Raw genomic sequence first — 22,707 nt, forward strand, 5'->3', positions numbered from 1 at the left:
TTCTATGGCTTGCAAGCCCCTTCTTTTCCTCCAACCATAACGCTGGTCATTATGGCCAAACAGTTCTAATTTTGATTCATCAGACCAGAGGACATTTCTCCAAAATGTACGACCTTTGTCCCCATGTGCAATTGCAAATCGTAGTGTGGCTTTTTTATGGCGGTTTTGGAGCAGTGGCTTCTTCCTTGCTGAGTGGCCTTTCAGGTTATGTTGATATAGGACTAGTTTTACTGTGGATATAGATACTTTAGTACATGTTTCCTCCAGCATCTTCACAAGGCTGCTGTTCTGGGATTGATTTGCACTTTTCGCACCAGAGTAGGTTAATCGCTAGGAGACAGAACGCGTCTCCTTCCTGAGCGGTATGACGGCTGCGTGGTCCCATGGTGTTTATACTTGTGTACTGTTTGTACAGATGAATGTGGTACCTTCAGGCGTTTGGAAATTGCTCCCAAGGATGAACCAGACTTGTGGAGGTCTACACATATTCCCACATATGCTAAGCACTTATTGGCTACTTTTCCTTCTCTGTGGCCCGACTCATCCCAAACCATCTCAATTGGGTTGAGGTCGGGTGATTGTGAAGGCCAGGTATTCTGTTGCAGCACTCCATCACTCTCCTTGGTCAAATAGCCCTTACACGGCCTGTAGGTGTGTTGGGTCATTGTCCTGTTGAAAACAAATGAGCGTACCACTAAGCAAAAACCAGATGGGATGGCGTATCGCTGCAGAATGCTGTGGTAGCCATGCTGGTTAAGTGTGCCTTGAATTGTAAATAAATCACGACAGTGTCACCAGCAAAGCACCCCCACACCATAACACCTCTACCTCCATGCTTCACGGTGGGAAATACACATGCCGAGATCATCCATTCACCCACACCACGTCCCACAAAGACACAGCAGTTGGAACCAAAAATCTCCAATTTGGACTCATCAGCCCAAAGGACAAATTTCCATCGGTCTAATGTTCATTGCCCGAGCAGGTCTCTTCTTCTTATTGATGTCCTTCTAAGTAGTGGTTTCTTTGCAGAAATTCGACCATGAAGGCCTGATTCACGCGGTCTCCTTTGAACAGTTGTTGTTAAGATGTCTGAGGTGAAATGGCAGCAGTTTTACGGGAGCCCAACTAATTGTGCTATTATTGTTTGTTTTTTTCGCGTTATTTTTAACTTATTTTGTACATAATGTTTCTGCAACTGTATCTTATGGCAAAAAAGAGCTTCTGGATATCAGGACAGCGATCACTCACCTCTGTTTAGACAAAGATTTTTTTCTTCAAGCAGGACGCACAGGACATTCTCCGAACACCTGACAAGGCCAACATCCCAGTTATTTGCAAGAGGAAGAGACGCAGGTACAGAGGACACAGATAAAATGCAGACCACACGATTTGCCTAGAGTTCTCAGCTATACTTTTTGTGGCTGTTTATTTACCACCACAGACAGATGCTGGCACTAAGACCGCACTCAGTTAGCTGTATAAGGAAATAAGCAAACAGGAAACCACTCACCCAGAGGCGGCGCTCCTAGTGGCCGGAGACTTTAATGCAGGGAACTTAAATCAGTTCTACCTAATTTCTATCAACATGTTAAATGTTCACCTGTACTCTACACACAGAGACGCGTAAAGAACTCACCCTCGCCCTCCAAACGGCTAAATCCGAACACAATGATATCCTCCTCATTCCTGCTTACAAGCGAAAATTAAAGCAGGAAGCACCAGTGACTCGCTCTATTTAAAAAAGTGGTTAGGTGAAGCAGACGCTAAACCTCAGGACTGTTTTGCTATCAGACTGGAACATGTTCCGGGATTCTTCCGATTGCATTGAGGAATACACCACATCACTCACTGGCTTTATCAATAAGTGCATCGAGGACGTCGCCCCCACAGTGACTGTACATACAGACCCAAACCAGAAGCCATGGATTACAGGCAACATTCGCACTGAGATAAAGGGTAGAGCTGCCGCTTTCAAGGTGCGGGACTCTAACCCGGAAACTTATAAGAAATCCTGCTATGCCTTCTGACGAACCATCAAACAGGCAAACACGTCAATACAGGGCTAAGATTGAATCGTACCGGCTCCGACGCTCGTCTTATGTGGCAAAGGGAAGCACAAAGGGAAGCACAGAAGAGCTAAATCACTTCTATGCTCGCGGCTATCTGCATAGCTAACCAGGCTCTCTGCATTGTGTCCCGCCACCCGCCAACCCTTCTTTTACGCTACTGCTACTCTCTGTCTATCATATATGCATAGTCACTTTAACCATATCTACATGTACATACTACCTCAATCAGCCTGACTAACCGGTGTCATTTTTACAGTTTTTATTTCACCTGTTGTATTCGGGGCACGTGACATATAAAATTGGATTTGATTACTTGAATTCTGAAGCATTTATTTGGACTGCTATTTCTGAGGCTGGTATCTCTAATGAACTTATCGTCTGCAGCAGAGGTAACTCTGGGTCTTCCATTCCTGTGGCTGTCCTCATGAGAGCCAGTTTCATCATAGCACTTGGATGGTTTTTGCGACTGCATTTGAAGAAACTTTCAAAGGTCTTGAAATGTTTCGTATTTACTGACCTTCATGTCTTAAAGTAATTGCCATATATGGACTTGGTCTTTTACCAAGTAAGGCCATTTTCTGTATACCACCCCTACCTTGTCACAAAACAAATGATTGGCTCAAATGCATTAAGAAGGAAAGAAATTCCAAAAATTAACTTTAGACAAGGCACACCTGTTAATTGAAATGCATTCCAGGTGACTACCTCATGAAGCTGGTTGAGAGAATTCCAAGCGCGTGCAAAGCTGTCATCAAGGCAAAGGGTGGCTATTTGAAGAATCTAAAATACATTTGGATTTGTTTAACACTTTTTTTTGGTTACTAAATTATTCCATATGTGTTATTTCATAGTTTTGATGTCTTCACTATTATTCTACAATGTAGTAAAAATAAAGAAAAACCCTTGACTGTGTAGGTGTTCTAAAACTTTTGACCGGTAGGGTATCTTTTGTCATGGCCCCACAATGTTCTCACCAGACTGGTCCCACAACCTTATGAAACATCCTGGTAACCTTTTTAAAATGTTTTATAGTAACATTTTTGCAACAATGGCAAATATTTTATACAAACCTTCTATAATCATAACCAGGAATGTGTGTTATGAGAACATTTGCCGTGACCTAAAGAATGTTCTGGGAACTTTCACAGAATCAATTTTGGTTTGCTGGGAAAACATTACTGGTACATTATTATTATTACATTACCTGGAAACCCAATGATAACTTTTGGGGGAATGTTCTGTGGTGGTTTTTATAATGTTGTGCACAATATTTTAGTGAATGTTAAACATAAAGATGTTATTAAAAACATCCTCTGAATGTTTATCAACCTAATGTAAGAGAACCCTAACTAGAACATCATGGGAATCTTGGATAATGTTCTGGGAATGTTTCTAGTTTGCTGGGTATTGTCAACCAAATCTACAGTTGTAGACAAAGTGAAACGCTTACTGATGGGCCCTTCCCAACAATGCAGAGAAATAATAGAAAAATAATAACACGAGGAATAAATACACAATGATTAACTTGGCTATATGGCAGGGTCTAAAATGAACACACGCCACCTGCCAAGTATGAGCACATTTACAGCTAAATAAATGCTGCAGTAGCTGTTTTCAATGTGTTTCTGTTGTTTTGGTTCATAGCTTGTAGCTAATCACACAAAGAACTAGGACTTCTATATCTATCCATCCCGTGACACACAGCAACACCTGGCTGGGGAGCTGTACACACTGAGATGGAAGTCATTTTGGAAGTGCTGCGCACAGGCATTAAAGATGATCTAATTTACTCAAGTCTACTAAAGTGAGACTTTGTCCTTCTGTGTCTTGACTATTTACATTGTTTTGTTCACGAGCTAGGTTGTTTTTCAATGTTTGATTTTTGCTTCAACTGAAGGCACCGGCTACTAGTCAGATTCTGTGTCACTAACAACTTGAGCAGCTAGTGCCCCCGTTGCCATGGTAACCTCCCGCCCTTGAAGGGAGTAGCTGAACATTTTGTCTCTGTAATAATTTGGTTCAAATGTAAACATTTAGCAATCTACCACTTTTTACTAGTAATACATTTGTTTTAGAAACATTACAAAGCATGCTCATCTGTTAAAAAAACGTTTTTAAAAAGTGTTTGGTGTAATTATGGCAACAATCATGGTGGACCAAAATGTTTCAGGCCCTGTACACGGGTTACCAGTTCCGAGTCTGTGCAGGGGTACTTAAGGTAGATGTATATGTACATACACTGAACAAAAATATAAATTCAACAATTTCTAAGGTTTTACTGAGTTAAAGCTAATATAAGGAAATCAGTCAATTTAAATAAATAAATTAGACCTTAATCTATGGATTTTACATGACTAGGCAGGGGTGCAGCCAGGCCCACCCACTGGGGAGCCAGGCCCAGCCAATCAGGGCTTTCTACAGACAAATACTCCTCAGCCCCCCCCCCTCCCCCCCCCCCCCCCCCCTTAGACAATCCCACAGGTGAAGAAGACTGATGTGGAGGTCCTGGGCTGGCATGGTTACACATGGTCTGCGGTTGTGAGGCTGGTTGGACTTATTGCCAAATTCTCTAAAATGATGTTGGAGGCAGCTTATGGTAGAGAAATGAACATTCAACAGCTCTGGTGGACATTCCTGCAGTTAGCATGCCAATTTCCCACTCCCTCAACTTGAGACATCTGTGGCAATATGTTGCACATTTTAAAATGGCCTTTTATTGTCCCCAGCACAAGGTGCACATGTGTAATGATCATGCTGTTTAATCAGCCTGTTGATATGTTTCCTTTGAAACTGCCTGGTATAGAGATCCTGGATGTCAGGTAGCTTAGCCCCAGTGATGTACTGGGCCGTAAGCACCATCCTTTGTAGTGCCTTGCGGTCAGATGCCAAGCAGTTGCCATTGTCTAACTCCTCCCCCTCTGTGGTTTCTCTGTAGTCTCTGTAGTCGCGACATGGAGAGTAAGGATACCCTGCGGGGTCTGCAGAAGATGGAAGACCGGCCCGAGGAGCGGATGATCCGGGAGAAGCTCAAGGCCACCTGCATGCCCACCTGGAAGCACGAGTGGCTGGAGAGACGTAGCAGGAGAGGCCCGGTGGTGAGCTGCTGCAGCCTGACACACATGGACACAGAAACAAACACGTGCACACATGGCTATAATACTATATAAACATGTAGGTCTATACATACACACACACAGAGAACACCACGTGTGTGCACTTAGCTTACTGTGCCACGCTTAACATTTATAGATCCAAGCAACTCTTAAATATTCACTACTCTAAAGATTGATTTGATACTGTTAATGCTTTGAAATAAAGTTTTTTGTTTTCATGACTGAAATCGAGCAGAATTGGACATGTCCAACCCTGGGCATTGCACCATTATGTTGCACCTAGTCTTTCACAGCACACACACATGCTGACCTCAAGCCCCCTGACCTCTAGCCCCCGACCTCTAGTCTTGGCACTCTTCTGAGAGGATTAGATGGATATATGTATTATGGTAATATAGCTACATCATGCCTTCTGATTGGCTGCGTGGAAATGTCAATGCTTCCACCAGATCTACAGACCCGTGTTCAGTTGACCAACGTCGCAGATAGAAATGCCATGGATAGAGCTGATACGATTCCTTGTTCTACATGTCAGAGAAGCATGCTTGTTCTACATAACAAATGTCTGTCTGAACGTTCCACTGTAAAGGGACTCTACTGTCATTTAGGCCTCATTTGGCCTACCCCAACCGCATATTAACCCCCTCTCCTTCTCTCCCTCAGGTGGTGAAGCCCGTCCCCCTGCGACCGGACGGGAGCGAGGCGGGCTGCAAAGGGGCAGAGGTCGGAGCCGATGCACCCACCAGCTCCTCCCCCCAGCAGAGCAGAGGCCGCCGCAGCCCCTCCCCTGGACCCCCCTCTTCCTCCTCCTCTTCCTCTGGCAGGGCCAGTGGGAAGCCGGAGTCCCCCGGGGTGCGCAGGAAGAGGGCCTCACCCGTGCCGGTGATTAGCCACACACAGACTTAGCGCGCACACAATGCACAGGCATAAAAACATTTTGATGATAATATAACATTGATTAGATATCAAGCCTCTTCACTTAGTTTTTACAGTTCTTTAAACTCCATCATAGTAATATAAAGTCCTAAGTGACTATTTGGTGACAGTATAATATACCCATGTAACTATTGTTCTGAAGCTGTCTTGATCTGATGTTGTGTAGTTTCAGAGTGGCAGGGTGACGCCCCCTCGCCGGGCGCCCTCCCCAGACGGCTTCTCCCCCTACAGTCCTGAGGAGACCAGTCGCCGCGTCAACAAGGTCATGAGGGCTCGCCTCTACCTACTGCAGCAGATAGGCCCCAACTCCTTTCTGATTGGAGGAGACAGCCCCGACAACAAATACAGGGTGTTCATTGGTCCACAGGTAGGAAGTGCTGGAAGTCCACTCAGACAATGAAGATTTAAACAGATTTAATTTTCAAATCGACTCCCTCTAACCTCTATGTATTTGTGTAGATATTAAAAGGATTAGATGGGTGTTATCAGCTATTATACCGATACAGACATTTCAAACATATACAAGTGTCTAGACTTGGTCGATTGGGAATTGATTAAGCTGATGGAAGTTTGTCAGATTCCAACTGGCAGGCTAGATTGAGGCTTGGCTGCCACAGCGGCTCCAGCTTTTACCAAATTGTGTTTACAGCAATGGGGGTAGAGTAACTGTTCATTTGAAAATCTCACTTTTTTAAAAGCTCGTATTATGTTCACTCATACCCAAATAATGTTGTTGACTCATCTTATACTCGTATTTGTGGCCAAAGCATAAATTGGAGAAATAATAGGGCTGGGAATTGCCAGGGACCTCACGATACGATATTGTCATGATACTTAGGGGCCGATTATGTGTTGCAATTCGATACTGTGATTTTATTGCGATTCAATTTTCTTCCCCTACAGTCCTGAGGAGACTAGTGCAAAAAAAATATTACAATATTGTCAAAACAATATAATACTATATATCATCAAAAAATAATATCCCCATATGTAGTTGTACTAAGAAAAAAAAACCTGTTAAAAAACCACACCTCAAACTTGTATCTCAACAAGAACGTTTGCTATTTTCTCAGAGTATGACATCATACTCCTGAAGAGGATGAGCTGGCCAATCAGCGGTCTAAAGGAGGATGAGCTGGCCAATCAGCGGTCTACTCGCATTAATATTTTTATGACCAATATATGCCCACACTATTATGTTGCTTTTTAACATACAGAACCTAATTACAATTTTTTTGGAAGGAAAACCATTTTACTCATATTGTAAGTAATTATAGGTCATATTTCATCAATCTGGAAACACTGGACAGTTACTTTAACAATTTGCTTCACTTGTACATTGGCAGGCTCTTTTTGTTTACCCAGCCATTTACTACTGGAGCGTTACCCGGCCATTTACTACTGGAGCGTTACCCGGCCATTTACTACTGGAGCGTTACCCGGCCATTTACTACTGGAGCGTTACCCGGCCATTTACTACTGGAGCGTTACCCGGCCATTTACTACTGGAGCGTTACCCGGCCATTTACTACTGGAGCGTTACCCGGCCATTTACTACTGGAGCGTTACCCGGCCATTTACTACTGGAGCGTTACCCGGCCATTTACTACTGGAGCGTTACCCGGCCATTTACTACTGGAGCGTTACCCGGCCATTTACTACTGGAGCGTTACCCGGCCATTTACTACTGGAGCGTTACCCGGCCATTTACTACTGGAGCGTTACCCGGCCATTTACTACTGGAGCGTTACCCGGCCATTTACTACTGGAGCGTTACCCGGCCATTTACTACTGGAGCGTTACCCGGCCATTTACCCCTGGAGCGATTTATCGTTTGTAAATGGCTGGGTAATCGCACAATCGCTACAATAGCAAATGGTCGGGTAATTGCTACAGTAGCAAATGGCCGGGTAATCGCTACAGTAGCAAATGGCCGGGTAATCGCTACAGTAGCAAATGGCCGGATAATCGCTACAGTAGCAAATGGCCGGATAATCGCTACAGTAGCAAATGGCCGGATAATCGCTACAGTAGCAAATGGCCGGGTAAACGCTCCATCGCTAATGTAGAGATGGAGCGATGTAGAGCTTCCTCTTACTAAAGGCTTGCGTCCCAAATCACACTACTTTTGACCAGAGCATTGTCCAATGTGGGGGAATAGGGTACTATTTGGAACAGATGGATCAGCAGGTCTGTATCGGTCTGTGTGACCGTTTATGGCCATCTGTGTGTGTCTGCGCGTGTGTTTGTGAGTGCGGTGTTGGTATGTATATACACACACACGTGAGTAACCCCCCGGTCTGCTGTCCTCCTCTCCATTCACTGTAGACCTGTAGCTGTGGCCGAGGGGCGTTCTGTATCCACGTCCTCTTCGTCATGCTCCGTGTCTTCCAGCTGGAGCCCTCAGACCCCCTGCTCTGGAGGAAAACCCTCAAAAACTTTGAGGTAACCTTCCAGCAACCAACCGACATGCCCTGTAACCAATCTGTGTAATTCCCCTTTCTCCCTACTGAGCTGAGCAAACTGAGCTGTACCGTGCTGGCCTGTTTAAGGATCCACCATAGTTGCTGAAACCAGGACAATGTGAAAATGGGGATATCCGAAACCAGCACAGTATGCTTCAGGTCGAAACAATAGTTTCATAAGGGCATACATGATTAACTAAACCCATTTTGTAATGACCAATTTCCAAAGAAACTTCAAAGCTAGAATATTTCTAATTTATGTTAACTTTCAATAACTTGCACCATCTTGAATGCACGTTAGATATGCACTTGAATACGTAGATACTTTACCACTCGTAGAGAGAATGCCAATCTGACCCAAGATCAGCGTCTAGGGCAAATTTCTCCCTACGACTGCTAACTGTGGCATTGTCTCCAGGTGGAGAGCTTGTTCCAGAAGTACCACAATCGCCGCAGCTCGCGCATCAAGGCGCCGTCGCGCAACACCATTCAGAAGTTTGTGTCGCGCATGTCCAACCCCCACACGTCCTGTCCGTCCAGCAACTCTGGCGCCTCGAGCAACGACAGCAGGTAGTACACACACACACACACACACACACACACACAGGGTACAGATGTTGTATTTTAAAACATTATGCAAGAAGGCCCTTGAATACCACCAAGTTGTATAAACATAAGTGTTGTAAAATGTTTGATTTTGATGTGAACGAGGGTCAAGCATTGGTTTACCACATTGGTCCAACATCCATTTCTCTTTCCTATTCTGCCCTGGCTGTTATTTTTATATCTACAGTGGGGAAAACAAGTATTTGATACACGGACGATTTTACAGGTTTTCCTACTTACAAAGCATGTAGAGGTCTGTAATTTTTATCATAGGTACACTTCAACTGTGAGAGACGGAATCTAAAACAAAAAGCCAGAAAATCACATTGTATGGTTTTTAAGTAATTAATTTGCATTTTATTGCATGACATAAGTATTTGATACATCAGAAAAGCAGAACTTAATATTTGGTACAGAAACCTTTGTTTACAATTACAGAGATTATACATTTCCTGTAGTTCTTGAACAGGTTTGCACACACTGCAAGCAGGGATTATGGCCCACTCCTCCATACAGACCTTCTCCAGATCCTTCAGGTTTCGGGGCTGTCGCTGGGCAATACGGACTTTCAGCTCCCTCCAAAGATTTTCTATTGGGTTCAGGTCTGGAGACTGGCTAGGCCACTCCAGGACCTTGAGATGCTTCTTTCGGAGCCACTCCTTAGTTGCCCTGGCTGTGTGTTTCGGGTCGTTGTCATGCTGGAAGACCCAGCCACGACCCATCTTCAATCCTCTTACTGAGGGAAGGAGGTTGTTGGCCAATCTGCCAATGACCTCCAGCAGGCCACAAATGTGCATGTATCTGCTCAAACGGTCAGAAACAGACTCCATGAGGGTGGTATGAGGGCCCGACGTCCACAGGTGGGGGTTGTGCTTACAGCCCAACACCATGCAGGACGTTTGGCATTTGCCAGAGAACACCAAGATTGGCAAATTCGCCACTGGCGCCCCGTGCTCTTCACAGATGAAATCAGGTTCACACTGAGCACATGTGACAGAGTCTGGAGACGCCGTGGAGAACGTTCTGCTGTCTGCAACATCCTCCAGCATGACTTGTTTGGTGGTGGGTCAGTCATGGTGTGGGGTGGCATTTCTTTGGGGGGCCGCACAGCCCTCCATGTGCTCGCCAGAGGTAGCCTGACTGCCATTAGGTACCGAGATGAGATCCTCAGACCCCTTGTGAGACCATATGCTGGTGCGGTTGGCCCTGGGTTTCTCCTAATGCAAGACAATGCTAGACCTCATGTGGCTGGAGTGTGTCAGCAGTTCCTGCAAGAGGAAGGCATTGATGCTATGGACTGGCCCGCCCATTCCCAGACCTGAATCCAATTGAGCACATCTGGGACATCATGTCTCGCTCCATCCACCAACGCCACGTTGTACCACAGACTGTCCAGGAGTTGGCGGATGCTTTAGTCCAGGTCTGGGAGGAGATCTCTCAGGAGACCATCCGCCACCTCATCAGGAGCATGCCCAGGCGTTGTAGGGAGGTCATACAGGCACGTGGAGGCCACACACACTACTGAGCCTCATTTCAACTTGTTTTAAGGACATTACATCCAAGTTGGATCAGCCTGTAGTGTGGTTTTCCACTTTAATTTTGAGTGTGACTCCAAATCCAGACCCCCATGGTTTGATAAATTTGATTTCCATTGATAATTTTTGTGTGATTTTGTTGTCAGCACATTCAACTATGTAAAGAAAAAAGTATTTAATAAGAATATTTCATTCATTCAGATCTAGGATGTGTTATTTCAGTGTTCCCTTTATTTTTTTGAGCAGTGTGTGTGGGTGTATAGGTATGTCCTTTATTTTTCTCTTCCCCATCTCTCTCTGCATCCCCCTCTGTGTGTCTCTTTCTCTCTCTCTCTAACCCCCTCTGTCTCTCTCTGTCAGTAGTCTGAAGGATGAAGAGGAGCAGATGTGTCCTATCTGTCTGTTGGACATGCTGGATGAGGAGAGTCTGACTGTGTGTGAGGAAGGCTGCAGGAATAAGCTGCACCACCACTGCATGTCTATCTGTGAGTACTACAGTACGCTATCAAAAGACTGCATATCTGTGAGTACTACGGTTCGCTATCAAAAGACTGCATATCTGTGAGTACTACAGTACGCTATCAGAAGACTGCATGTCTATCTGAGTACTACAGTACGCTATCAAAAGACTGCATATCTGTGAGTACTACAGTACGCTATCAAAAGACTGCATGTCTGTGAGTACTACAGTACACTATCAGAAGTTCAACTCATTTAAACTTTTGACACGTGTACAGTGTAATATTGTTCCTGTCATCTAAGCCAAGGTGAGCTCTGACATTGTCAAAATAGTTTTACCCCAGTAACACTTAGGGTTAGTTCATAAGGCGGCTATTGAAATCTGACTCTACGAGGTCCTGAGTACTGCTGGTTTTCTGTTCTACCAGATAATTAATTGCACTCACCTGGTGTCCCAGGTCTAAATCTGTCCCAGATTTAGGGGGGAATAATACTTTTTAAAAAAGCAGTTAAACTGGCATCAAGGTCCAGATTTTTCTATTTGAGGGGCATATGGTATTCTGTTGTAGTTGCTTTTAGGAACACTATGCACATATATCCATTATGGCACTACCACTGTACACCAACTACTTCAACTGGTGAAGAAAAGCACTAAGTGAAAACAAGACTTTCAGAGCTTCAACTCTGTCTATTTTAGTGCCATTTCACTGTATCAGCTTCTCTCAAAATACATGTTTATTCACCCCACACCTCGTCAAACAGAGGCTGACTCTGTGAAGGGGGAAATTCTAATAGGCTACGAGCCGTTAGCGACCTCCCCTAACATCGACCGACTGACTGCTTAAGACCTGGGTCTCTGTGGCCCGGCCTCAGACATGGAATCGTCTGACATTTAGTGACTCCATGCAGTCATCCATGAAGGTTTTATAGTCCAGCAAGCACCACCACAGGCCACTCCACTTACTCCCATTACACACACAGCCCTATACAGCCCTCTCGATAGTCTGTCACGTTCGTGCCCAGGCCCTAGCCCTCTTCTCTCTCTCTAAACTCCAGTCTAATTGTTGCTCCATTTTATTGGCGCATTGACTTCCTTGACAGCCAGTCAGTGCATTGTCCTTTTTTCTAAACTGGGGGAGAGCTAATTCTGTTGGACCGTCTGTCTGTCTCGCAGGGGCTGAGGAATGCCGGCGGAACCACGAGACGCTCATCTGCCCCCTCTGTAGAGCCAAGTGGAAGTCCCATGATTTTTACAGGTAATTTTAACATGTGTTTGTGTGGGCTAGGAACTAGTAACTCCTGGGATGGGGGAGGGGGAATGATTTGACAGCGCACCAGCTGGTATCTGGTATTGTTGTGTGAAAGACGGGGGAAGCGGCTTCACTATATTTGTGTCTGAGAGGAAAGGAAACACCTGCCTCGTCTGAGATGACAGAACAGCTGTGGAGCTTCACAAATCTCATGCAAGCTGAATGCGAGTTATGGTTAACTAACAGCTAGCTAACAATGGTTTATAAGCTGTTTATAAGCTCATAAAGTGTTAGGGATTTGGAACTGCACAATGAGTCTGTGGATTCATTGCAGGCTACGTCAGTGACACAGTAGCCCAGAGACACGAAAGAACCTTGAGTGTTAGCGGTGAGCTACGCTACAGTGCATTCGGAAAGTATTCAGACCCCTTCCCTTTTTCCACATTTTGTTACGTTACTGCCTTATTTTAAAATGGATTAAATCGTATTTCCCCCTCAATCTACCCACAATACCCCATAATGGCAAAACAAAAACAGTTTTTTAGACATTTAAAAAATTAAAAACTGTTACATTTCCATAACTATTCAGTACCTTTACTCAGTACTTTGCTGAAGCACCTTTGGCAGCGATTACAGCCTCAAGTCTTCTTGGGTATGACACTACAAGCTTGGCACACATGTATTTGGGGAGTTTCTCCCATTCTTCTCTGCAGATCCCCTCAAGCTCAGTCAGGTTTGATGGCGAGCGTTGCTGCACAGCTATTTTCAGGTCTCTCCAGAGATCGGATTCAATTCCGGGCTCTGGCTGGGCCACTCAAGGACTTGTCCCGAAGCCACTCCTGCGTTGTCTTGGCTGTGTGCTTAGGGTCGTTGTCCTGTTGGAAGGTCAACCTTCTGAGATCCTGAGCACTCTGGAGCAGGTTTTCATCAAGAATCTCTCTGTACTTTGCTCCGTTCATCTTTGCATTGATCCTGACTAGTCTCCCATTAGCATGTTAGTGGTGCTATATCATTCTAGGTCAAACGGGGCTACGCTAACGCAGTGTGCCAGAACATCACATTAGCATGTTACTGGTGCTATATCATTCTAGGTCAAACAGGGCTACGCTAACGCAGTGTGCCAGAGCCATCACATTAGCGGTGCGCTAGGCTATATCATTCTAGGTCAAACAGGGCTACGCTAACACAGTGTGCCAGAACATCACATTAGCATGTTAGTGGTGCGCTAGGCTAGCATGATGCTAGGTCAAACAGGGCTACGCTAACGCAGTGTGCCAGAGCCATTCCACTTAAAGCTTAATAGAAGCCAACAACTCAGCCCAGGTTGGGAGTTCAGGAATACCAGTGTCAACAACCCCATCATATATATACCCCCCCACACATCACCATTCGAGACTCACCCCCCACACATCACCATTCGAGACTCACCCCCCACACATCACCATTCGAGACTCACCCCCCACACATCACCATTCGAGACTCACCCCACACACTGTAAAACATTATAGAACTAAAAGCTATAGACATTTTAATGTCTCCACAATGTTTATCTGAATGCTCTAGTGCTATATAATGTTACGTACCCCTGAATGAGCCCATGTCCTACCATAAGTACATGCTAAATACACTAGCCTCAAGAACTTCTTTGAACTTGGTGCCGTGTGTGTGTGTGTGAGTATGCACACGTATGTTAGTGTGCGCACCTGTGTTAGTGTGTGTGTGTTCGTAGGTTTGCCGTGAGCTCGATCCCCTCCACAGTGCGGTTATGTGAGCCAGACAGCCAGGCACCAGCCCTTGTTTTGTGCGTCTGCCTGGGAATGAAATGATAGCTGTTGTTGTTTTCCCCCCTTAAGACATGAATACTGTCAGAAAGTATCTGTTACCCCCTCCGCCCTGAAATTGTACCCAGTTGTTTTTCTACGTTTTTTTGTTTGTTTGCAATTATGATGACCCGCTATCTAATTTTCCGGTTTTGCTGGATTGATTCCTGGTGTCTTTAGAATATGATTTCCCCCCATTTCATTATATACTGAAATCCTGACCAAGCCTGAATCAGCAAATTCGTGGCCATTCTTGATTGTAATATCAAATGCTCAGAACTACAATTCAAACTTAGTCTAGTTACCTGTCTACCACCACCATTTTGAGACCCCCAAAAGTCGCTAAAAGCTCAGACTGACTTTGGCTTCTTTCTCGGCAGCCATGACCCCTCATCTGTCTCCATGGAGAATGCGGCAGCGTCATCGTCCCACAGTGAAGGGGGGTCATCGTCCCAGGAGGGGGACTTCACCCTGCCCCAATACGGGGTCCAGCAGATCCCCCAGACCTACAAAGAACTTGCTGAGCCTTGGATAAAGGTGAGAGGGGTGGGAAGATGGACGTGGGGGTCTATAATGTAGGGATCCTGTCTTATACTTTCAAATTCTTGAATAACCTTTTGAGCTTGCATTTTTGGGACTATTCCTTTCCCTTTGCCTACAAAGAGGGGTTTACGTGTACTTGTGTCTCTATCCGATCAGTGACATATTCCTTTCAGACTAATTTACTGTCTCTGTCCTCCCAAGGTGTTTGGCATGGAGGTGGTGGGTTGTCTGTTCTCCAGGAACTGGAACATCAGGGAGATGGCCCTGCGGCGGCTGTCGCATGACGTCAGCGGCGCACTCCTCCTGGCCAATGGCGAACGCTCCTGGCCGGGGGCGGGGCTAGGGGCCGGGGCGGGCTGCTCTGAGGTGTCAGGTGACGTGGTGGTGGAGTCATGCTGTAGTGTCCTCTCCATGGTGTGTGCTGACCCTGTCTACAAGGTCTACGTGGCTGCACTGGTGAGACTCAACATTTAGTCATTTAGCAGATGGTCCAGAGCCACTTAACTTTTCCTGCATTCATCTTAAGATAGCTAGGACAACCACATATCACAGTCATAGCTGATAATTAAATAATTATCAGCGAAGTTGGTGCTAGTAAAAAAGAGCAGTGTGAGTGTTTTAGTACCTTATTTTCTTAAATATGACTGTACCATACTCCAGCTGTCAAGGAAAGCATTTTGGACCCATAAAGTCTGAAGCCCCGACCATAAACAGCGCTTCCAAAACGTTTGTCTTCCAGGAATCACCATCACTTCAAAGACAAATGATACACTGTACTGCATGTACACAGTGATTGCAATGCATAGAGGGTCAAGTAACTTCAGCTCATTGCCATGAACCCGGTGCTGAACACATGAAACGTATTGTTATCGGTACTCAGGAATTGATTAGTTGGCTCTACCCGATCTTTGCTTTCACCCCTTGGCCTGTCTCTCTCACACCACAGGTCTTGAATTGTCCTAAAGTCCACTTCAACAACAAGCTAGCCTGGCTAATCCTGAAGTCAAACCAGCAGGGATTCTCCAGGGACAGACTGAGCGTCTCTTTTTTTTCACTCCTCCGAGCCGAATTTCTTCTACTTCGTCTCTTTTAGAGAACAATATTTATTGGTGGCTTTAAAAATATATATATAAAAAAAAATGCAGGACCTCTGGGGAGCTTGACATTTCCCCCCGCGGCACTTTGCTTCAGCAGAGCTGCGGTTATGGAAAACAAAAAGGGTTCTGTCTCCTCTGGGGAGCTTGACATTTCCCCCCGCGGCACTTTGCTTCAGCAGAGCTGCGGTTATGGAAAACAAAAAGGGTTCTGTCTCCTCTGGGGAGCTTGACATTTCCCCCCGCGGCACTTTGCTTCAGCAGAGCTGCGGTTATGGAAAACAAAAAGGGTTCTGTCTCCTCTGGGGAGCTTGACATTTCCCCCCGCGGCACTTTGCTTCAGCAGAGCTGCGGTTATGGAAAACAAAAAGGGTTCTGTCTCCTCTGGGGGCTTTCCAGCTAGTTTAACAGCAGACAGACTTTTGGCGTCTGTTGTATTCTTCGTTTAAGACAAAGCAGGGGATGTTGGTAATGGCGGGGAGTGGACTAAAAATACCATGGGCACAACCAGAGTTGGAAGAGTGGGACAAAAATCGACTTAAATTGCCGTTTTGAAAAGCCTCTACTTTGTTTGAGGCAGCCTTAGAAAGTGTGCTCAGAGTCGTTAGCTACGTGCACACTACCTAGGACCTTGTAACGAGTGAAAATGCCAGAGCCACCATTACAATAACTTTGATGGGGGTCCTATTTTCTTGCCTTGTCATACCATGTGACGTGGCTTCCTCTTTGGAAGTTTTGTTTGTTTTGCTAAAATGCTTGTTGAGATGATCCGTCTCTCCTGAGTAGAGTAGGCTGTGGAGAATGTAGTAATGGAGGTTGAGGGAGAGGGAGGGACTGCGTGCGTGTATGTAGTGCTGTGTTTGAGTGATTTGTGAGTGAGTGGGATGAGGTGGTTGGAGAAAGGAGTAGCCTTGTCTGCCTGAGGGAGGGAGGGGGAGAAAGAGTCTGAGTCCCTTTCTCTCTATCGGTCTCTGGGCAGCATTCCAATGCAACGCTCTATCAGTCACCACTCCCCACACCTCTTCTCTCTCTGGGAGTAAGGGTCAGGCTGCACCGCCTGTAACCCAGCACCTCTACCCCTCTCCTGGGGGGAGCACCACCAAGTGCCCTCCACCTCCAGCCGAGGCCACAGAGGGTCTCTTATGACCTTGTGGTCAGGCCCAGGTGGACATATTCTCACAGGAATAGACTGGGTCGTAACTCGACTGGGTCAAAATTTCCCCAACCACCTTATTAGTGTTCCATTTGGGCTCCAAGAGGTCTTGTGTTGCTCATTTTTTAATTTAATTTGAATAGTTTTTACGCAACTTTCCGTCTCAGCATTTCCCGTGTTTGGTTTTTTTTTGTGGGGGGGGGGGGTTGATAGTAAGTTATTATACTTTAGACTGGACAATATTGTTGTCACATTCACTATCACTGTTCTTGTCTTTACCATGTTCCACACACGGGACTAGGGATAGTGTTGTAGTACTGACTGTATGTTTCAAGTGTTAATGTGAACCCTTGCCTCTCACCCCCTTGTTGTAGAAAACCTTGCGGGCCATGCTGGTGTACACGCCCTGCCACTCCGTGTCTGAACGCTCGCGCCTGCAGCAGCTGCTCCGGTCCGTGGTGGAGACCATCCTGGTCAAATGTGCCGACGCCAACAGGTAAAGTTGGTCTGAAACTTCAGAGTGGGATAGATATGGGAGCCTGACGACAACTGCTTGTAGCTAGTGCCCTCAGGTGGAGAATACAGGACTTGTTAGGTTTCTCCCAGTATGATCAGTGGTGAGTTCTATTGGGGATATTCACATCTAAGCCTGAAGGTCTGGAGTGCTGCTGGTTTTCTGTTCTACCTGATAATTAATTGCACCCACTTGGTGTCCCAGGTCTAAATCAGTCACTGATCAGAGGGGAACAATGAAAATCAGCAGTGGAAATGGCTTCCAGGTCCAGATATGAATTTCCATGATATACTGTATATCTCCAAGAACGGACTCAAATATGGGAACCTTGTGGTATGATAATACTGTTAGTCAACTGATTTCCATGATTCTTGTCTCATTTCAGTAGGTCTATGTTGCACACTGTATAATGTCGTTTAAGGCAGAACTAAAATGTTGCTTAATTTGGCCAGAATGTTAACATAGTCTGTCCACAAGAGATAACATACTGTATAAAAGTACGAGTATGAATGATGGCCATTAGCAGTCTAGCATGGACATTAATTCTGTGTGTCGTTCCTCTTTGTCGATTCTGTGTCGTGTCCAGTCGTACCAGCCAGCTGTCGGTGTCCACACTACTGGAGCTGTGTAAAGGCCAGCTGGGAGAGCTGGCTGTAGGTAGAGAGATCCTCAAAGCAGGTAAGAGCTACAAATACCATGCAGCCCCTCTGGGTTATCAGTGGAAATGTAATCCTCTCCCCATATCACATACTCACCAGAATTTATATGAGACTTTGACTATCTGATGTCTTCAGTGGTTTTTTTCCCTTCTCAACAACCGTAAATATGCCACTTGTTTAATACTCAATATCCATCTGGCCATTAATGCCCAGGTGCCTCGGTCCTCTACATCCAACTGGCAACTCACTGTAAGCGTCTCTTCCTATCCATCTCTCTCAGGGTCCATTGGTATTGGCGGGGTGGACTATGTCCTGAACTGCATCCTGGGGCCCCAGACGGAGGCCAATAACTGGCAGGCCCTGCTGGGCCGTCTGTGTCTGATTGACAGGCTCCTGCTGGAGTTCCCTGCTGAGTTCTACCCACACATCGTCTCTGGAGGGGACTGGCACCAGTCTCAGACCCTGGGGGATAGGTACACAATCTTATCGTCTTATAGACTTGTTCTTGTATAGCCTGATTCACCTAGCTGCTGACTCGAGTCTGACTCCCTGGGAGAGGTAGAGGAGTGCCACAGGGATGAGTGTTGTGCCCAGTGATATTTCCCTGACTTAGTAGTTTGGATCTTGTAGTCATGTAGCCTTGAGCTCACAGCATTGAGATGGTGACCTTGTCCTGGTATAGCCTTGATCACCTAGACAAAGTCAAAACCTTGTATGTTTGAGTGCGTAGCCTTGGATACATCCGCACCAATGTGTCAGATGTTTTCACTGTACACCTAGCGACCTGGTCAGCGTACACTGCGCCTGGCCCGCCACAGGAGTTGCTAGTGCGCGATGAGACAATCCCTGCTGGCCAAACCCTCCCTAACCCGGACGATGCTAGGCCAATTGTGCGCCGCCCCGTGGGCCTTTCCGGTCGTGGCCGGCTCTGACAGAGGCTGGGCTCGAACCCAGAGTCTCTGGTGGCGATGCAGTGCCTTAGACCACTGCGCCACCCGGGAGTTTGGTCTGTTTTTAATGTTGTTGATATTATGGTAAATAAAATATGGAGACTCGTGATGACCACACTCTGGTCTCGATAACACTTCCTTGAATCATGTCTTTATATCTCACACGGTGATTTTATTGCAAGAGAGTGTACTATAGGGAATAGGAAGCTACAGCCTTTTAAGTTGTCCTTCTCATGTTCCTCTGTCCAGGTACCAGAAGCTGCTCCCCCTACTGAGCTTCTCGCTGCAGTCCATCGACAACTCCCACTCTATGGTGGGCAAGCTGTCTCGCCGCGTGTTCCTGAGTGCCGCGCGCATGGTGGCCCGCGTGCCGCACGTCTTCGTCAAGCTCCTGGACATGCTAAGCGTCACCAGCTCCACGCACTACGCCCGCATGCGCCGCCGCCTGCTCGCCATCGCCGAGGAGATGGACATCCTGGACGCCATCAACCTGGGCCTGGAGAGCATGGAGCACAGCGCCAGCGAAGCGCACCAACGGGCCAATGCCGCCTTCCTTGAGCCCTCCGCACCTCAGAACTCGCCCAACGTGACCGAGAGCAACACCCCGACGCATACGGTCCAGATGACCAGCGGGAAGGGAGGGAGAGGTTTCTCCGGCAACGTGGGAGCGAGTCCTGAGGATATAAGTGAGAGGTTAGCGGCCATCTCCACTAGCGCTGGGCGTCCCAATATGGCCACTTCCACGTGCGGTGGGGCCCTGGCCGAGCACCAAAAGCCCCCCGTTCAGGCGCGTAACCGCCCCCTCAGCCAGTGCCTGAACTCTACGCCTACCAGCCAAGCCCCCAGCCTCCCCTCGCCCTCCGCCTCCCACCCTCCCCCCTCCTTCCCAGGACCTGACAGCAGTACCAAACCCCGGCCCCAGAGCTTTGTCCCCAGCAAGCTAGCGTCAAATGCCCCCTCTGCTTCCTCCTGCTCTCCAGGCTCCCAGTGCAGGTTTCCCCAGCAGAAGCCCTTCAGCAACAAGGACCCAGAGAAGCAGCTCCCCTCCCCCTGTTTCACCCAGGCCCGACCCCTCCCCTCCAGCCAGATCCACAGACCAAAGCCCTCCCGACCCACCCCCTCCGAGGGGGCCAAGACCCTCTGCACCTCGCCCACTCCAAGAGCCTCCAAGATGGGCATGAAGCTGGACCTCCAAGGGGAAAAGCCCAGCCTCTCCACCAGCGCCTCTGGAGGTGAAGGCCCCTCCACAGGGGGCCACATGGGGGGTGCCACCACCCTCATCAGCAGCGAGGACAGCTGCTTCACCCCTGTGGAAGAGAAGTTCCGTGGACTGGACGCCTCTGCTGAGCTCAACTCCTCCATGGAAGACCTCCTGGAAGCATCTTTGCCCGTTGCCGGCGACACCACCACCGTCACGTTCCAGTCGGAGGTGGCCGTGCTGTCGCCGGAGCGGGCTGGGGACGGGCCGGGAGGAGGGGGAGAGGTGGGAATGTACAGCGAGGACGTGACGCAACACCAAAAGTGCAAGGAGAAGATGGAGGCGGAGGAGGAGGCGGCGCTGGCTGTAGTTATGGCCATGTCAGAGTCGCAGGATGCGCTGCCCGTTATCCCCCAGCTGCAGGTGGATAAAGACCAGGACATCATCATCATCCAGGCAGATGTGAGTCAACGTGCACCTTCAGGAACATATGTCCCTACAAGACTTTAGACATCCTCAGTGTTCCTTAAACAAAAGGGCAGTTTCCCAGACACAGACGAAGCCTTATGTTTCTCCATTGAGCTTCCTTTTTCTCCAGGACTAGGCTTAATTTGTGCCCAGGAAACTGCCCCAGTAACTGGCTTAATAACTAACATATAAGTAGAGAACATTGTCACACCCAAGGTCAGAGAATACATGGGAATAATCATTCATATCAACCTGCCAATGTTGACTGAAGCTCTAAATGTAACCCACAGTGTGTGTGTGTGTGGTACTAGGTCTATTGCTTATACACATGCTGGCTGTGGGAAGCCTACCACTTCATGGCTGAGCCGTTGTTGCTCCTAGACGTTTCCACTTCACAATAACAGCACTTACAGTTGACCGGGGCAGCACTAGTAGGGCAGAAATTGACGGTGCCACGTTGAAAGTCACTTATCTCTTCAGTAAGGCCATTTTACTGCCAATGTTTGTCTATGGAGATTGCATGGCTGTGTGCTTGATTTTATACACCTGTCAGCAACGGTGTGGCTGAAATAGTTGAATCCACTCATTTGAAGGGGTGTCCACATACACGTGTGTGTGTATAAATATGTGTGTGTGTGTGTACAGTTTAAGTCGGAAGTTTACATACACTTAGGTTGGAGTCAGTAAAACTCGTTGTTCAACCACTGCACAAATTTCTTGTTACAAACTATAGTTTTGGCAAGTCGTGTGTGTGTGTGTGTGTCATACTGACATGTTGTCATCCCATGCTTCCCCAGACTCCAGAGACTCTGCCTGGCCATACCAAAGCCAAGCAGCCCTACAGGGAGGGCCAGGAGTGGTTGAAGGGCCAGCAGATCGGCCTGGGGGCCTTCTCCTCCTGCTACCAGGCCCAGGACGTGGGTACTGGCACCCTGATGGCAGTCAAACAGGTGAGAAGACCGATGCATGGCAACAACAGATGTCTGATACACACCTGTTGATGTCAGAGAAATAGATGGTTAAAAAATTAGTCCTAGCCAGTCAGAGCTCTTACCATAGTTCCTATACCTATTCAATGCTTTCCCATCTACAGGAGTGTTTAGGGAATACGGGCTAGGTGTTGTTGCTAGGTGGGGCCTATGGGTCTCTTGTGTCCCCTGGTGCAGAAACTCTGGGGATTCCATGTCAGTTGTGACTTCATTTTAGCTAGTGACCTCAAACTGAGATCTTGCCCTTAAAGAGAATGTCCAGCTCTCTTCCCCTGATAACCCTGTGAATGCATGTCCTCCCCGACTATAGGTGACCTACGTCAGGAACACATCGTCGGAGCAAGAGGAGGTGGTGACTGCTCTGAGGGAGGAGATCCGGATGATGGCCCACCTCAACCACCCCAACATCATCCGTATGCTGGGGGCCACCTGCGAGAAGAGCAACTATAACCTGATGGTGGAGTGGATGGCAGGTAAGGACCACTCCTCTACTGCTGATGATAATATCCCACATTGAAAAAGCCTTAATTGACTTTTGGATGTTTGTTTTTTTGTTTCCTGCTTTCCTCATTTGTTCAATTTAATTTAGATTTTTTTTTTTTCAAAAAACAAATGAAATTTGATAATAGTTTTCTTGCTTATCTTTGGTGTGATAATTCATTATTTTGTATTTATTCAACTTTTCAGAACTGGGTACATAAAATAGTATTACTTGAACCTTTAATGAGTGAATATGTATCAGTTAACTTCCTGTATGTAAATAAGACAAGTCATGTCCAATTGGAACTAACCAGAAGATGAACTTGATAGTAGATATTGTAACACTTGACCCCATCCCTACTATAAACTATTGCCCTTCCTCCTATAACAATCACATATGTTG

General features: G+C 46.8%; 1 protein-coding gene across 3 annotated transcripts in view; it reads left to right on the top strand.

The window, feature by feature from the left end:
- Positions 1-22,707, top strand: part of map3k1 (mitogen-activated protein kinase kinase kinase 1, E3 ubiquitin protein ligase) — a 49,664-nt gene that overhangs the window by 21,531 nt on the left and 5,426 nt on the right. For 2 of the 3 annotated variants that reach the window (XM_020458318.2, XM_020458320.2), the window contains exons 2-16: positions 5,008-5,167; positions 5,849-6,067; positions 6,288-6,488; positions 8,450-8,566; positions 9,005-9,156; positions 11,088-11,212; positions 12,361-12,442; positions 14,637-14,793; positions 15,001-15,255; positions 17,421-17,542; positions 18,147-18,238; positions 18,500-18,692; positions 19,419-20,829; positions 21,633-21,785; positions 22,135-22,297. In XM_020458318.2, the coding sequence (XP_020313907.1) occupies positions 5,008-5,167; positions 5,849-6,067; positions 6,288-6,488; positions 8,450-8,566; positions 9,005-9,156; positions 11,088-11,212; positions 12,361-12,442; positions 14,637-14,793; positions 15,001-15,255; positions 17,421-17,542; positions 18,147-18,238; positions 18,500-18,692; positions 19,419-20,829; positions 21,633-21,785; positions 22,135-22,297 (3,602 nt within the window). The remainder of the gene's footprint in view (positions 1-5,007; positions 5,168-5,848; positions 6,068-6,287; positions 6,489-8,449; positions 8,567-9,004; positions 9,157-11,087; positions 11,213-12,360; positions 12,443-14,636; positions 14,794-15,000; positions 15,256-17,420; positions 17,543-18,146; positions 18,239-18,499; positions 18,693-19,418; positions 20,830-21,632; positions 21,786-22,134; positions 22,298-22,707) is intronic. The other variant, XM_020458319.2, reaches the window with a different exon arrangement.

Source organism: Oncorhynchus kisutch, linkage group LG23, assembly GCF_002021735.2.
Source record: "Oncorhynchus kisutch isolate 150728-3 linkage group LG23, Okis_V2, whole genome shotgun sequence".
NCBI classification, from domain to species: Eukaryota; Metazoa; Chordata; class Actinopteri; order Salmoniformes; family Salmonidae; genus Oncorhynchus; species Oncorhynchus kisutch.